Below are 14,847 nucleotides of genomic sequence, written 5' to 3'. Positions count from 1 at the left end.
TTTCTCTAGTGTAGCGAGCAAGGGCTACTCTACGTTGTGGGCAGGCTTCTCATTGTGGTGGCTTCTCTTGCTGCGGAGCATGGGCTCTAGGCGTGCAGGCTCAGAAGTTGTGGCTCACGGGCTCTAGAGCACAGGCTCAGTAGTTGTGGTGCACGGGCTTAGTTGCTCCGCAGCATGTGGGATCTTCCCGGACCAGGGCTTGAACCCGTGTCCCCTGCATTGGCAGGTGGATTCTTAACCACTGCGCCACCCGGGAAACCCAGTTCTCTACATTTTTTTTAATACATCTTTATTGGAGTATAATTGCTTCATAGTACCATGTTAGTTTCTGTTGCACAACAAAGTGAATCAGCCATATGCATACATATGTCCCCATATCCCCTCCCTCTTGAGCCTCCCTCCCATCCTCCCTATCCCACCTCTCTAGGTCACCGCAAAGCACCGAGCTGATCTCCCTGTACTATGCTGCTGCTTCCCACCAGCCAATTATTTTACATTCAGTAGTGTATATATGTCGATGCTACTCTCACTTCGCCCCAGCTACGCCCTCACACCCCATGTCCTCAAGTCCATTCTCTATGTCTACATCTTTATTCCTGCCCTGCAACTTGGTTCATCAGTACCTTTTTTTTAATATATTCCATATATATGCGTTAGCATACGGTATTTGGTTTTCTCTTTCTGACTTACTTCCCTCTGTATGTCAGACTCTATGTCCATCCACCTCACTACAAATAACTCGATTTCGTTTCTTTCTATGGCTGAGTAATATTCCATTGTATATATGTGCCGCATCTTCTTTATCCATTCATCAGTCGATGGAGATTTAGGTTGCTTCCATGACCTGGCTATTGTAAATATTGCTGCAATGAACATTGTGGTGCATGTCCCTTTTTGAGTTATGGTTTTCTCAGGGTATATGCCCAGTAGTGGGATTGCTGGGTCATATGGTAGTTCTATTTTTAGCTTTTTAAGGAACCTCCATACAGTTTTCCATAGTGGTTGTATCAATTTACATCCCCACCAATAGTGCAGGAGGTTTCCCTTTTCACCACACCCTTTCCAGCATTTATTGTTTCTAGCTTTTTTGATAATGGCCATTCTGACCAGTGTGAAGTGATGCCTCATTGTAGTTTTGATTTGCATTTCTCTAATAGTGATGTTGAGCATCTTTTCATGTGCCTCTTGGCCATCTGTATGTCTTCTTGGTGAAATGTCTATTTAGGTCTTCCACCCATTTTTTAACTGGATTGTTTGTTTGTTTTTGATATTGAGCTCCATGAGCTGTTTGTATATTTTAGAGATTAATCCTTTGTTGTTTCATTTGCAAATATTTTCTCCCATTCTGAGGGTTGTCTTTTTGTCTTGTTTATGGCTTCCTTTGCTGTGCAAAAGCTTTTAAGTTTAATTAAGTCCCATTTGTTTATTTTTGTTTTTATGTGTTACTCTAGGAGGTGGGTCAAAAAAGATCTTGCTGTGGTTTAAGTCAAAGAGTGATTTTTTCTTTGTTTTCCTCCAAGAGTTTTATAGTGTCTGGTCTTACATTTAGGTCTCTAATCCATTTTGAGTTTATTTTTGTATATGGTGTTAGGCAGTGTTCTAATTTCATTCTTTTACATGTAGCTGTCCAGTTTTCCCAACACTAATTATTGAAGAGGTTGTCTTTTCTCCATTGTATGTTCTTGCTCCTTTGTCATAAATTAGGTGCCCATATGTGCATGGGTTTATCTCTGGGCATTCTATCCTGTACTGTTGATCTATATTTCTGTTTTTGTGCCAGTACCATACTGTCTTGATTACTGTAGCTTTATGGTATAGTTTGAAGTCAGGGAGCCTGATTCCTTCAACTCCATTTTTCTTTCTCAAGATTGCTTTGACTATTCGGTGTCTTTTGTGTTTCCATACGAATTGTAAGTTTTTTTGTTTTAGATCTGTGAAGAATGCCATTGGTAGTTTGATAGGGATTGCATTGAATCTGTAGATTGCTTTTGGCAGTATAGTCATTTTCACAATATTGATTCTTCCAATCCAAGAACATGGTATATCTCTCCATCTTTTTATGTCATCTTTGATTTCTTTCATCAGTGTTTTATACTTTTCTGAGTACAAGTCTTTGGCCTCCTTAGGCTGGTTTATTCCTAGGTATTTTATTCTTTTTGTTACAATGGTATATGGGAGTGTTTCCTTAATTTCTCTTTCTGATTTTTCGTTGGTGTATAGGAATGCAAGAGATTTCTGTGCATTAATTTTGTATCCTGCAGCCTTACCAAATTTATTGATTAGTTCTAGTAGTTTTCTGATGGCATCTTTAAGATTTTCTATGTATAGTATCATGTCATCAGGAAATAGTGACGGTTTTACTTCTTCTTTTCCAGTTTGTATTCCTTTTATTTCTTTTTCTTCTCTGATTGCTGTGGCTAGGACTTCCAAAACTATGTTGAATAAGAGTGGCAAGAGTGGACCTCCTTGTCTTGTTCCTGATCCTAGTGGAAATGCTTTCAGTTTTTCACCATTGAGTATGATGTTTGCTGTGGGTTTGTCATATATGGCCTTTATTATGTTGAGGTAGGTTCCCTCTGTGCCCATTTTCTGGAGAGTTTTTATCATAAATGGGTGTTGAGTTTTGTTAAAAGCTTTTTTCTGCATCTATTGAGATGATCATATGGGTTTTATTCCTTAATTTGTTAATATGCTGTATCACATTGATTGATTTGCATATATTGAAGAATCTTTGCGTCCCTGGGATAAATCCCACTTGATCATGGTGTATGATCCTTTCATTGTGCTGTTGGATTCTGTTTGCTAGTATTTTGTTCAGGACTTTTGCATCTATGTTCATCAGTGAAATTGGTCTGTAATTTTCTTTTTTTTGTGATACCATTTTCTGGTTTTTGTATCAGGGTGATAGTGGCTTCATAGAATGAATTTGGCAGTGTTTCTCCGTCTGCAATTTTTTGGAAGAGTTTGCAAAGGACTGGTGTTAGCTCTTCTCTAAATGTTTGATAGAATTCGCTTGTGAAGCCATCTGGTCCTGGACTTTTGTTTGTGGGAGATTTTTAATTACGGTTTCAGTTTCCTTACTTGTGATATGTCTGTTTATATTTTCTAATTCTTCCTGGTTCATTCTTGGAAAATTGTACCTTTCCAAGAATTTGTCCATTTCTTCCTGGTTGTCCATTTTATTGGCATATAGTTGTTTGTAGTAGTCTCTTATAATCCTTTGTATTTCTGCAGTGTCAGTTGTGATTCCTCCTTTTTCATTTGCGTCCTCTCCCATTTTTTCTTGATGCGTCTGGCTAAGGGTTTATCAGTTTTGTTTATCTTGTCAAAGAACCAGCTTTTAGTTTTATTGATCTTGGCTATTGTTTTCTTCGTTTCTATTTCATTTATTTCTGCTGTGATCTTTATGATTTCTTTCCTTCTACTGACTTTGGGGTTTTTTTGTTCTTCTTTCTCTAGTTGTTTTAAGTGTAGGGTTAGATTGTTTATTTGAGATTTTTCTTGTTTCTTGAGGTGAGATTGAATTGCTCTAAACTTCTCTCTTAGAACTGCTTTTGTTGTGTCCCATAGTTTTTGGGTCGTCGTGTTTTCATTGTCATTTGTTTCTATGTAGTTTTTAATTTCTTCTTTGATTTCTTCAGTGATGTCTTGGTTATTTTGTAGCACACTATTTAGCCTCCACGTATTTTTGTTTTTTACAGTTTTTTTCCCCTGTAATTGATTTCCAATCTCATAGCGTCGTGGTCAGAAAGGATGCTTGTTACAGTTTCAGTTTTCTTAAATTTTCTGAGGCTTGATTTGTGACCCAAGATGTGATCTCTCCTGGAGAATGTTCCATGTGCACTTGAGAAGAAAGTGTATTCTGCCACTTTTGGGTGGAATATTCTATAAATATCAATTAAATCTATCTGGTCTACTGTGTCATTTAAAGCTTGTGTTTCCTTATTTATTTTCTGTTTGGATGATCTGTCCGTTGGTGTAAGTGGGATGTTAAAGTCCCCTACTATTATTGTGTTACCGTCGATTCCTCCTTTCATGTTGTTAGCATTTGCCTTATGTATTGAGGTGCTCCTATGTTGGGTGCATAAACATTTATAATTGTTATATCTTCTTCTTGGATTGATCCTTTGATCGTTATGTAGTGTCCGTCCTTATCTCTTATAACTGTCTTTATTTTAAAGTCTATTTTATCTGATAGGAGTATTGCTACTCCAGCTTTCTTTTGATTTCCATTTGCATGGAATATCTTTTTCCATCCCTTCACTTGCAGTCTGTATGTGTCCCTAGGTCTGAAGTGGGTCTCTTGTAGACAGCATATATATGGGTCTTGTTTTTGTATCCATTCAACCAGTCTGTGTCTTTTGGTTGGGGCATTTAATCCATTTACATTCAAGGTTATTGGCAATATGTATGTTTTTTTTTTTTTTTTTTACCATTTTCTTAATTGTTTTGGGGTTTTTATTGTGGGTCTTTTTCTTCTCTTGTGTTTCCTGCTTAGAGAAGTTTCTTTAGCATTTGTTGTAAAGCTGGTTTGGTGGTGCTGAATTCTCTTAACTTTTGTTTGTCTGAAAAGCTTTTGACTTCTCCATTGAATCTGAATGAGGTCCTTGCTCGGTAGAGTAATCTTGGTTGTAGGTTTTCCCCTTTCATCACTTTAAGTATATCCTGCCACTCCCTTCTGGCCTGCAGAGTTTCCACTGAAAAATCAGCTGATAACCTTATGGGGATTCCTTTGTATGTTATTTTTTGTTTTTCCCTTGCTGCTTTTAATATTTTTTTCTTTGAATTTAATTTTTATTAGTTTGATTAATATGTGTCTTGGTGTGTTTTTCTTAGGGTTTATGCTGTATGGGACTCTCTGTTCTTCCTGGACTTGGGTGGCCATTTCCTTTCCCATGTTAGGGAAGTTTTCAACTATAATCTCTTCAAATATTTTCTCAGTCCCTTTCTTGTTCTCTTCTTCTTCTGGGACCCCATAATTCGAATGTTGCTGCATTTAGTGTTGTCCCAGAGGTCTCTGAGACTGTCCTCAATTCTTTTCATTCTTCCTTCTGCTCCTTGGCAGTTATTTCCACCATTTTGTCTTCCAGCTCATTTATTTGTTCTCCTGCCTCAGTTATTCTGTTATTGATTCCTTCTAGTGTATTTTTCATTTCAGTTATTGTGTTGTTCATCTCTGTTTGTTCTTTAGTTCTTCTAGATCTTTGTTAAGATTTCTTGTATTTATTGTCTAGATTTCTAGTGTTTTCTCAATCTGTGCTTGCATTCTGTTTCTGAGATTCTGGATCATCTTTACTGTCATTACTCTGCATTCTATTTCAGGTAGACTGTCTATTTCCTCTTCATTTACTTAGTCATGTAGGTTTTTCCCTTGCTCCTTCCTCTGTGACATTTTGTTTTGCCGTCTCATTTTTTTTTTTTTTTAATGAGTGGGGTTGTGTTCCTGTCTTACTGGTCGTTTGGCCTGAGGCTTCCGACACTGGAGTTTGTAGGCTTTTGGGTAGAGCTGGGTCTTGGTGCTGAGACGAGGAGCTCTGTGAGCCCTCAGTCCTATGAATATTCCCTGGGGTCTGAGGTTCTCTGTTAGTCCAGTGGTTCAGACTTGGAGCTCCCGCTGCAGGAGCTTCCGCCTGACCGTGGGCTCGTGAATCAAGATCCCGCAAGCCATGTGGGGCAGCCAAAAAAAAAAAAGAGCAATGACAAAGTAAAAAATAAAATTAGACTAGGAAACTAACAGATATGTGAGAAAAAATGTAAAAATAAAAATACAGATGAATCAGCAACTGGAAGGTACATCAGTACCACACCAGTAAAAAAGAGCAGGAAGGAAAAGAAAAAAAAAACAAAAAACAAAAAACCAAGGGCAGGGTGGTGGGGGAAGGCCTTGGCTGTGGAGGGTGGGGCCTAAGCAAGGGCAAGGTTTGTGCAGTGGGTGGGGCCAGTGCTCAGCACCCACAGGGCTGGAAAGGGTCCTGGGAGCTATGGGTGGTGGGGCTTAGGCTGAAGGGACAGAAGGGACCCAGGCGTGCCTGATCTCGAGGGCAGGGGACCTCACCTGGGAGCCCAGCAGGCTTCCTGGGCTCAAATGGGTGGGGCAAATGTCCTCCTCTCCTCTCCTGCTCCTCTGGTCTGGGGTCTGGGAGGGCCCCTCCTGCCTTCCTCTCCTGGTCACCAGCACCCCCCCCCACCCCCGCTTCCTGCCTATGCCCCCAGGACCAGTGCGGCTGGGGCGGGGAAGGAAGCCTTGGAGGGCAGGGGACTGGCCTGGGATCTCCTTAGGCTCTCCATGCCTGAGTGGGTGGGGCAATTGCTCCTCTCCTGCTCCTCCCAGAGGGCCCCTCCTGCCTGCCTCTCCTGGTCTCCCCACCTCCATCCTATGCCCCCAAGGACCCATGTAGCCTGGAGGGGTGTTTGGAGGGCAGGGGATTGGCCTGGGAGCTCAGCAGGCTCCCTGGGCCCAAGTGGGCAGGGCAGTGGCCCTCTGCTCCTTTCCCACTCCTCCTGAGGGCCCTTCCTGCCTGCCTCTCCTGATCTCCCTGGCCTCCCTCCTATGCCCCCAGGACCCATGCGGCCTGGAGGGGGCTTTGGAGGTGGGGGAAGCAGCTTGGGAGCTCAGCAGACTCCTCGGCCTGAGTGGCCAGGCAGTCGCCCTCTGCTCCTTTCCTGCTCTTCCCGGAGAGTCCCTCCCACCTGCCTCTCCTGATCTCCCCAGCCTCAGGGGTGCTGATCTTGTCTGGCGTCCACTTCTCCTCCCCTCTGAGTCCCCCTGCGTCCTACCGGTTCACTCTGGGCTTCCTCCTGTCTCCTTGGGATTCAGAGTTCCCCACCAGCAGCCGGCAGGCACCCTAGTTGAGGAGAGACACTAACTCCGTGTCTTCCCATACTGCCATCTTGACTCCTCTCCAGTTCTGTACATTTTTGAGAAAAAAGTCTCAGGTGCCCTGGAGAGATGACTTATGTGTCAGTCAGTCTACCAGGCACTGTGCCCCCAACATGGATGCCCTGCATTCACTTCACCCAGGTAGGAGTGTCAAAGGCAGCAAGACAGTGTCCTTCAAGGCCTCATTCTCAGCCCATGTGGTACCATTGTGGAGGGCTAGGTGTGGAAGGGAAGGCTCCGAGGGCATCTTGGGCTCAGCACAGCCCGTGCTGGTCTGCGAAGGATGCAGTCTGGCTCTGGGATCTGACAGCAAGAGTCTCTGAGTGTTAGCCAACACTCAGAGAGTTAGTGACTCTTGAGGCATTGTGATTCTGGGCAGAGGGTAGTCTTGTATGAAGAGCTCCCAGCCAGAACTGGGCATAAGAGTGAGGAGGTGGAATGGGGTAAGAAAGGAGATGAAACATGTTCAACCTCTGTCTGGAGAGAGAGCGCTCGTGAGGATTTAGCTGGTGATCAGGGTGCCTGGGAAGAGGCTCCTATGCCCCCAAGGAGATGACTCACAGATAGAGCAGATGCCCACTGCCTGCTGGGACTGGGGCAAGCCTGTTGTTTTCGGGCAGACACCTATGCTGAGTCTGGATCTAGGCCTTAGCGTTTTTGGCCATTGGCAGCAAGACTTATTTTAGACCCACCCAAACGACGGGGTGGGATGGCTCCTGTTCTGGCGGGCCTTTCTGTAGCTGGGTGGCATCCTGGTCTTAGCTGAGGTATTCTGGATTTCCCTGTGGATCTGGTTCTTGTGGAAGGCAAGGATAACAGAAGGGGAGGAAGAAATGGATGAAAGAATGGAGAGACCTAAAGGATCTAAACATAGGTAGTTAAACTACATTTCTCACTGCAAAAGGTGAGACAGAAACCATCAAAATACAGGTGCACCGAATAGACATTTTTTAATGTATTTTTTGTTATTGAATGAAAGAGTCTTTAAATTCTGTAGTGCTTTACAACTTTCAAAAGTTTCACACAAATTATTTTGTATAATCCCATAATAACCCTTTTTAAAAAAATCCCCTACCCCTATATTGCCTCTCCCCACTGGTAGAACTGGTTTGTTCTCTGTATCTGTGAGGCTGCTTCTTTTTTGTTTTATTCACTAGTTTGTTATATTTTTTTAGATTCCACATGTAAGTGATAACATACAGTTAAGTAGATGTTTTGGTTGAATCTTGCATGACGGAGTATTTTTTTTTTTTTTTTTTGCCTGCCAATGCAGGGGACACGTTTATTAATTAATTATTTTTGCTGTGTTGGGTCTTCGTTTCTGTGCAAGGGCTTTCTCTAGTTGCGGCAAGCGGGGGCCCCTCACTATTGTGGCCTCTCTTGTTGCGGAGCACAGGCTCCAGACGCACAGGCTCAGTAGTTGTGGCTCACGGGCCTAGTTGCTCCGCGGCATGTGGGATCCTCCCAGACCAGGGCTCGAACCCTTGTCCCCTGTATTAGCAGGCAGATTCTCAACCACTGCGTCATCAGGGAAGCCTGAATGACGGAGTATTAATCTCACTGTTCAGCCAGAGTCAAGGCTGAAGTTATATGTTAACTTCTGAGATACAACAATTTGAAAACTACACTTTTATTAAAATTTTGGTAGTTTAATATTATGGTGCTAGAGCAGTAATTTCTCAACATTTTTAACTGCTGTGGAACTTTTGTGGTCACTGTGCCACACGTTTGTGATACTATGTAAATGTTTATTCTCAGCTAAAATGGAGGAGATACTTTTCAGTACTTTTTTTCTCTAGTGTGTTTTTTCTTTAAACTCTCTGTTCTTTGTGTTTGATACTTTTGGGTACCTAATTTTTCTCCAATCTCATTTTCTTCTCTGTAGACGCTATATGTTTAATTTTGTTTGGATTGAAAATAATTTATCCTGGATGTAGCTGTATATGATTTTTTGGGGGTGGTAACAGCTTTATTGAGATAAAGTTCACACACACACACCACCCGTTTAAAGTTTACTATTCATTGGTTTTTAGTACATTCACAGATTTGTGCAACCATCACCACATCAGTTTTAGAACATTTTTGTCACCCCAAGAAGAAACTCCATACTCTTAAGTGGTCACCACCCCCCGTCCTTCCCTCTAAACTCTAGGCAACCACTAATCTAGTTTTTCTGCATTATTGTACATCAGAAGACATGGTATCTGACCCACTATGAGTAAAGCTAAGATTAACCACTGGGTTAGGGTGATGACAGTCTGTGCTCTCCAAGCTTTTGTGGCTCCCCTTGCAACTCCAGAGTAATTTGTGTGGTGTTACAATATGACCGTCCAATTCTAATTATTTTAATACCAGTTGCTAATTTTTACCCACATCAAAATTTGCATCGGAATTTGTGAAATGCATTTTGTTAATTCTGTATTCATTTTACTTTTATGTCTAGCATTCTTCTGAAAAGCTTTTCTTAATCGTTGGGAATTACTGGGTTACTCTAAAATGTAATTCCTCCTGAAAAACATGTTTCTTTTCCCTTAATTACTAATGTTAAAAGTAAGGAGTTATGAAGTAGTTATGAATAGTGACAGTTTTTCTTTTCTGGCTTTCTTTTAATTGATTGTCATTATGGACTCATGGTATTTCATTCATTTAGTGTTTTTCATTCCATTACAAATATTTTTTATTGTCATAACCTTGGTAAGTGGGAGCTCCTTTATTCCTTATTTACAGTATTGTCATTATTCAGGACCCTGAATAATTGATATTATTCCCTATTCTACAGATGAAGAAACTGAGGCACAAAGAGAGGAGTTTTGTCTCATTTTATACAGTTGGTAAGTGACAGGACTGACCTGGACTTAGCCTTTGTTGGGCCCCAAAGTCACAGTGGCAGTATTTTGTCACTTCACTATATGGCTTCTGGGTAGGGGCAAGAAAATTGAAAGCAATAATTTAAAAAAAGACCTGAAGCAATTATATTTGTATAGATCAATGTTCATAGAGAATTAGACTTTTTAAGTATATGTTTTATTTCTTACTGTGGTAAAACACGCATAACATAAAATTTACCATTTTAACCATTTTAAAGTGTACAATTTAGTGGTATTAAGTACAGTCAGCCATCACCACTATCTAGTTCCAGGACTTCTTTATCATCCCAGATGCAGACTCCACACACATTAAGCAGTTACTCCCCATTTCCCCCTCCTCCCAGCCCCTGGCAACCACTAATCAGATTTCTCTCTATGAATTTACCTGTTCTGGAAATTTCAAATAAATGGAATCATAATATATGGCCTGGGTTCTGTCACTTCCATAATGATTTCAAAGTTCATCTAAGTTGTAGCATGTATCAGTACTTTTTTTGTTGCTGAATAATCATTTATTGTATTGATACACCACACTTATCCATTCATCAATTCATGGACACTTGGGTGGTTTCTACCTTTTGGCTGTTGTGAATAATGCTCCTGTGAACATGTGTACACAAACTTTTATGTGGACATATGTTTTCAGTTCTTTTGAGTATATACCTGGGAGTGAGTCGTACAGTAAATTCTATGTTGAAGTTTTTGAGGAACTGCCAAACTATTTTCCACAGTAGCTCACCATTTTACATTTGTACCAACAATGTATCACCCCCACCCACACTTGGTGTTTTCCATTTTCTTTTTTTTTTCTTTTTTTGGCTGCGTTGGGTCTTCACTGCTGCGCACGGGCTTTCTCTAGTTGCGGCTACTCTTCGTTGCGGTGCGTGGGCTTCTCATTGCGGTGGCTTCTTGTCATGGAGCATGAGCTCTAGGCATGCAGGCTTCAGTAGTTGCAGCATGCAGGCTCAGTAGTTGTGGCACACAGGCTTCAGTAGTTGAGGTGTGTGGGCTCAGTAGTTGCAGTGCATGGGCTCTAGGGTGCGTGGGCTTCAGTAGTTGTGGCGCGTGGGCTCGGTAGTTGTGGCGCATGGGCTCTAGAGCGCAGGCTCAGTAGTTGTGGCACACGGGCTTAGTTGCTTCATGGCATGTGGGATCTTCCCAGGCCTGGGATTGAACCCATGTCCCCTGCACTGGCAGGCGGATTCTTAACCATTGCACCACCAGGGAAGTCCTTTCCATTTCTTTTTCTTTTTTTGTGGCCATCCTAATGGGTGTGAAGTAGTATGTCATTGTGGTTTGGTTTACATTTCCCTAATGACTAACGACTTTAAGCATGTTTACATGTGCTTGTTGGTCATATGTACATCTTTGGAGAAATGTTCATTCAGGTCCTTTGCCTATTTTTAAATTTGGTTGTTTGTCTTTTTGTTGTTGAGTTTTAAGGTTTTGGGTTTTTTTAATATATATTCTGGATTCTAGACCCTTACCGTTTATATGATTTGCAAATATTTTCTCCCATTCTGTGATTTGTCATTTCACTCTCTTGATAGTGTCCTTTGATGCCCAAATGATTTTCATTTTCACGAAGTCCAGTTCATCTATGTTTTTCTTTTGTTACTTGTGCTTTTGGTGTCATATGTAAGAAGTCATTGCCAAATCCAAGGCCATAAAGATTTACTTCTATAGTTTCTTTTAATTTTAGCTTTTATTTGGGTCTTTGATCTGTTTTGAGTTAATTTTTATATATGATATGAGGTAAGGGTCTGACTTTCTTCTTTTGCATTTGCCTATTCAGTTATCCCAGCATCTTTTGTTGAAGAGACTGTTCTTTCTCCATTGAATGGTCTTGGCACTCTGTTGAAATCAGTTCACCATAATGTATGGGTTTACTTCTGGAATGTCCATTCCATTCAATTGATCTATTTTTATGCCAGTACTACCCTCTTTTGACTACTGTAGCTGTGTAATTTTTGTAAGTTTTGAAATTGGGAAATGTGCTTCCTCCAACTTTATTCTTTTTCAACATTGTTTTGGCTGTTAGACCCCCTTGCAATTACATATGAATTTTAGGATTGGCTTTTTCATTTCTGCAAGAGAGGACATTGGGATTTTGATGGGGATTTCACTGACTCCTTAGATAGGTTTGGGGTGTATTGCCATCTTAACAATGTTAAGTCTTCTAATTCATGAATGTGAAATGTTTTTCTGTTTAAGTTTTCTTCATTTCTGTCAACAATGTTTTGTAGTTTTCAGTGTACAAGTCTTGCCCCTCCTTAGTTAAATTTATTTCTAATTATTTTTTAATGCTATTATAAATGGAATCATTTTCTTAATTTCCCTTTTACATTGTTCATTGCTTGTGTATTGAAATATAACTGGTTTTGTTGTTGGTCTATTGTTGAATTCATTTATTAGCTTTAGTAGTTTTTTCTTTTTGTGATTCCTTAGAATTTTCTAAACACAAGATCATGTGATTTGCAAAGAGAGATAATTTTACTTCTTCCAATTTGGGAACCTTTTTACTCTTTTTTGTCCCCTCTAATTGCCCTGGCCAGAACTTTCAGTATAATGTTGAATAGAAGTGTTGAAAGCAGGAATCCTTGTCTTGTTCCTGATCTTAGGGAAAAAGCTTTCCATCTTTCACCATTAAGTATGATGTTACTGGGGTATTTCATACATTTTTTTTATCCAGTGGAGAAAGTTCCTCTGTATTCATGATTTGTTAAATGTTCTTATCATGGTATGACCTTTTTTATGTGCTTCTAGAGTCAATTCACTAGTAACTTGTTGAGGATATTTGCATCCATATTCAAAACAGATTCTGGTCTGTAGTTTTTTTGTGATGTCTTTGTCTGGCTTTGGTATCAGGTTAATACTAGTTTCATAGAATAGGTTGGGAAGTGTTCCTGTCTCTTTTGTTTTTGAAAGAGTTTATGAAGGATTGATATTTATTATTTATTATTCTTTAATTGGTAGAATTTTTAAAAATTGGTATAATTCACCCATGAAGCCATCTAGGCCTGTAGTTTTCCAGGATTTCTATTTCTATTTCTTCTTGAGACAGTTTTTATAGTTTGTCTTTCTAGGAGTCTGTCCATTTCATCCAGGTTATCTAATTGGCATACAGTTAATATACAATTATTTATAGTATTCCCTTATAATCCTTTATGGGGTGTGTATATCTTCTTGAGTTATGTTTTCATTTTCTTTGAAAAATACCCAAAAGTGGATCATATAGTTTTATTTTATTTTTTGAGGAACCTCATACTGTTTTCCATAGCGGCTGCACCAATTTACATTCTCAAAAATAGTGCACTGAGGACCACTTTTCTCCACATCCTCACCCGTATTTGTTATTTCTTGTGTTTTTGATAAAAGCCATTCTAATGGGTGTGAAGTGATACCTCATTGTGGTTTTTATTTGCATTCCCTGATGATCAGTCATGTTGAGCACCTTGTCATGTTGGCCATCTCTATGTCTTCTTTGAAAAAATGTCTATTTGGAGCCCCTGCCCATTTTTTAATTACTGTTTTTTGCCATTGAGTTGTATGAGTTCTTATCAGATATATGACTTTCAGATATTTTCTCCCATTTGGTAGGTTGCCTTTTCATTTTGTTGACGGTTTCTTTTGCTGTGTAGAAGCTTTTTAGTTTGATGTAGTCCCACTCGTTTATTTTTGCTCTTGTTGCCTTTGCTTTGGTATCAAATTAGAAAAATAATCGCCAAGACAGATGTCAAGGAGCTTACCACCTTGTTCTAGGAGTTTTATGGCTTCAGGTCTTATGTTCTTTAATCAATTTTGAGTTAATTTTTGTGAGTGGTATAAGATAGTGGTCCAGTTTCATTCTTTTGCATGTGGCTATCCAGTTTTCCCAGCACCATTTATTGAAGAGACTGTTCTTTCCAAGAAATATGTTACTATATAACACTCTGCTTTAAAATAATACCTACTTAATTTTATTTATTTACAGAAACTTCGCTGCTAGATAGCTCTGTTCCCTCACTCCTCTTTTGTGCTATTATTGTCATAGAAATAACATCTTATAATTTGTATACCCATTAACACAGATTTATAATTGTTGCTTTTAAATAAATAGGAGAAAAAAATGTTACAAACAAAAATACATTTATATTGTCTTTTATATTTACCTACATAATTATGTTGATCAGTGCTCTTTATTTCTTCACGGAATTCAAATAACTGTCTAGTATCCTTTCATTTCTGCCTGAAGAATTCTCTTTAGCATTTCTTGCAGAGCAAGTCTGCTAGCAATGAATTCTGTCAGCTTTGTTTACCTGGGAATGTCTTAATTTCTTGTTCATTTCTTTTTTTTTTTTTTGGTCTGCCTAACATTTATTTATTAACATCTTTATTGAAGTATAATTGCTTTACAATGGTGTGTTAGTTTCTGCTTTATAATAAAGTGAATCAGCTACACATATACTATATCCCCATATCTCCTCCTTCCTGTGTCTCCCTCCCACCCTCCCTATCCCACCCCTCTAGGTGGTCACAAAGCCCCGAGCTGATCTCCCTGTGCTATGCGGCTGCTTCCCACTAGCTATCTATTTTACGTTTGGTAGTGTATATATGTCCATGCCACTCTCTCACTTCGTCCCAGCTTACCCTTCCCTCTTATTCATTTCTGAAGGATGGTTTTGCTGGACATAGAATTATTGATTATCAGCATTTTCTTTCAGCACTTTGAATATGTCATCCCCACTGCCTTCTAGCCTCCAAGGTTTCTGATGAGAAATTAGCTGTTAATCTCATTGAGGATCCCTTGTATGTGATGAGTTGCTTCTCTGTTGCTGCTCCCAGGATTCACTCTTGGTCTTTGGATAGATTGACTGTGATTTCTCTCAGTGTGCATCTCTTTGAATTTATCTTACCTGGAGTTCATTGAACTTCTTGGATATGTAGATTAATGTTTTCCATAAAATTTGGGAAGTTTGGGGCCATTATTTCCTCAAATACTTTTTTAGCTTCTGTCTCTCTTTCCTTCTGCACCTCCATTATGCACATGTTGGTATACTTGATGGTGTCCTATTTGCCTCTTAGGCTTTGTTATTTTATCTATATTTTTTCTTTCTGTGT

General features: G+C 39.8%; 1 protein-coding gene across 3 annotated transcripts in view; it reads left to right on the top strand.

The window, feature by feature from the left end:
- Nucleotides 1-14,847, top strand: part of LOC101289162 (S-adenosylmethionine synthase) — an 80,745-nt gene that overhangs the window by 19,186 nt on the left and 46,712 nt on the right. For 2 of the 3 annotated variants that reach the window (XR_004484958.2, XM_033433974.2), the window contains exon 7: nt 9,660-9,711. The exons of the other annotated variant lie outside the window; for it this stretch is intronic. Coding sequence is in view for 1 of the 2 variants with exons in the window: in XM_033433974.2 (XP_033289865.1) it covers nt 9,660-9,711 (52 nt within the window). In the remaining variant the exon portion in view is untranslated. The remainder of the gene's footprint in view (nt 1-9,659; nt 9,712-14,847) is intronic. 3 annotated transcript variants of the gene reach the window in all.

The sequence above is a fragment of the Orcinus orca genome, chromosome 14, assembly GCF_937001465.1.
Source record: "Orcinus orca chromosome 14, mOrcOrc1.1, whole genome shotgun sequence".
Lineage (NCBI taxonomy): Eukaryota > Metazoa > Chordata > Mammalia > Artiodactyla > Delphinidae > Orcinus > Orcinus orca.
This window is presented reverse-complemented; position numbering and strand designations above follow the sequence as displayed.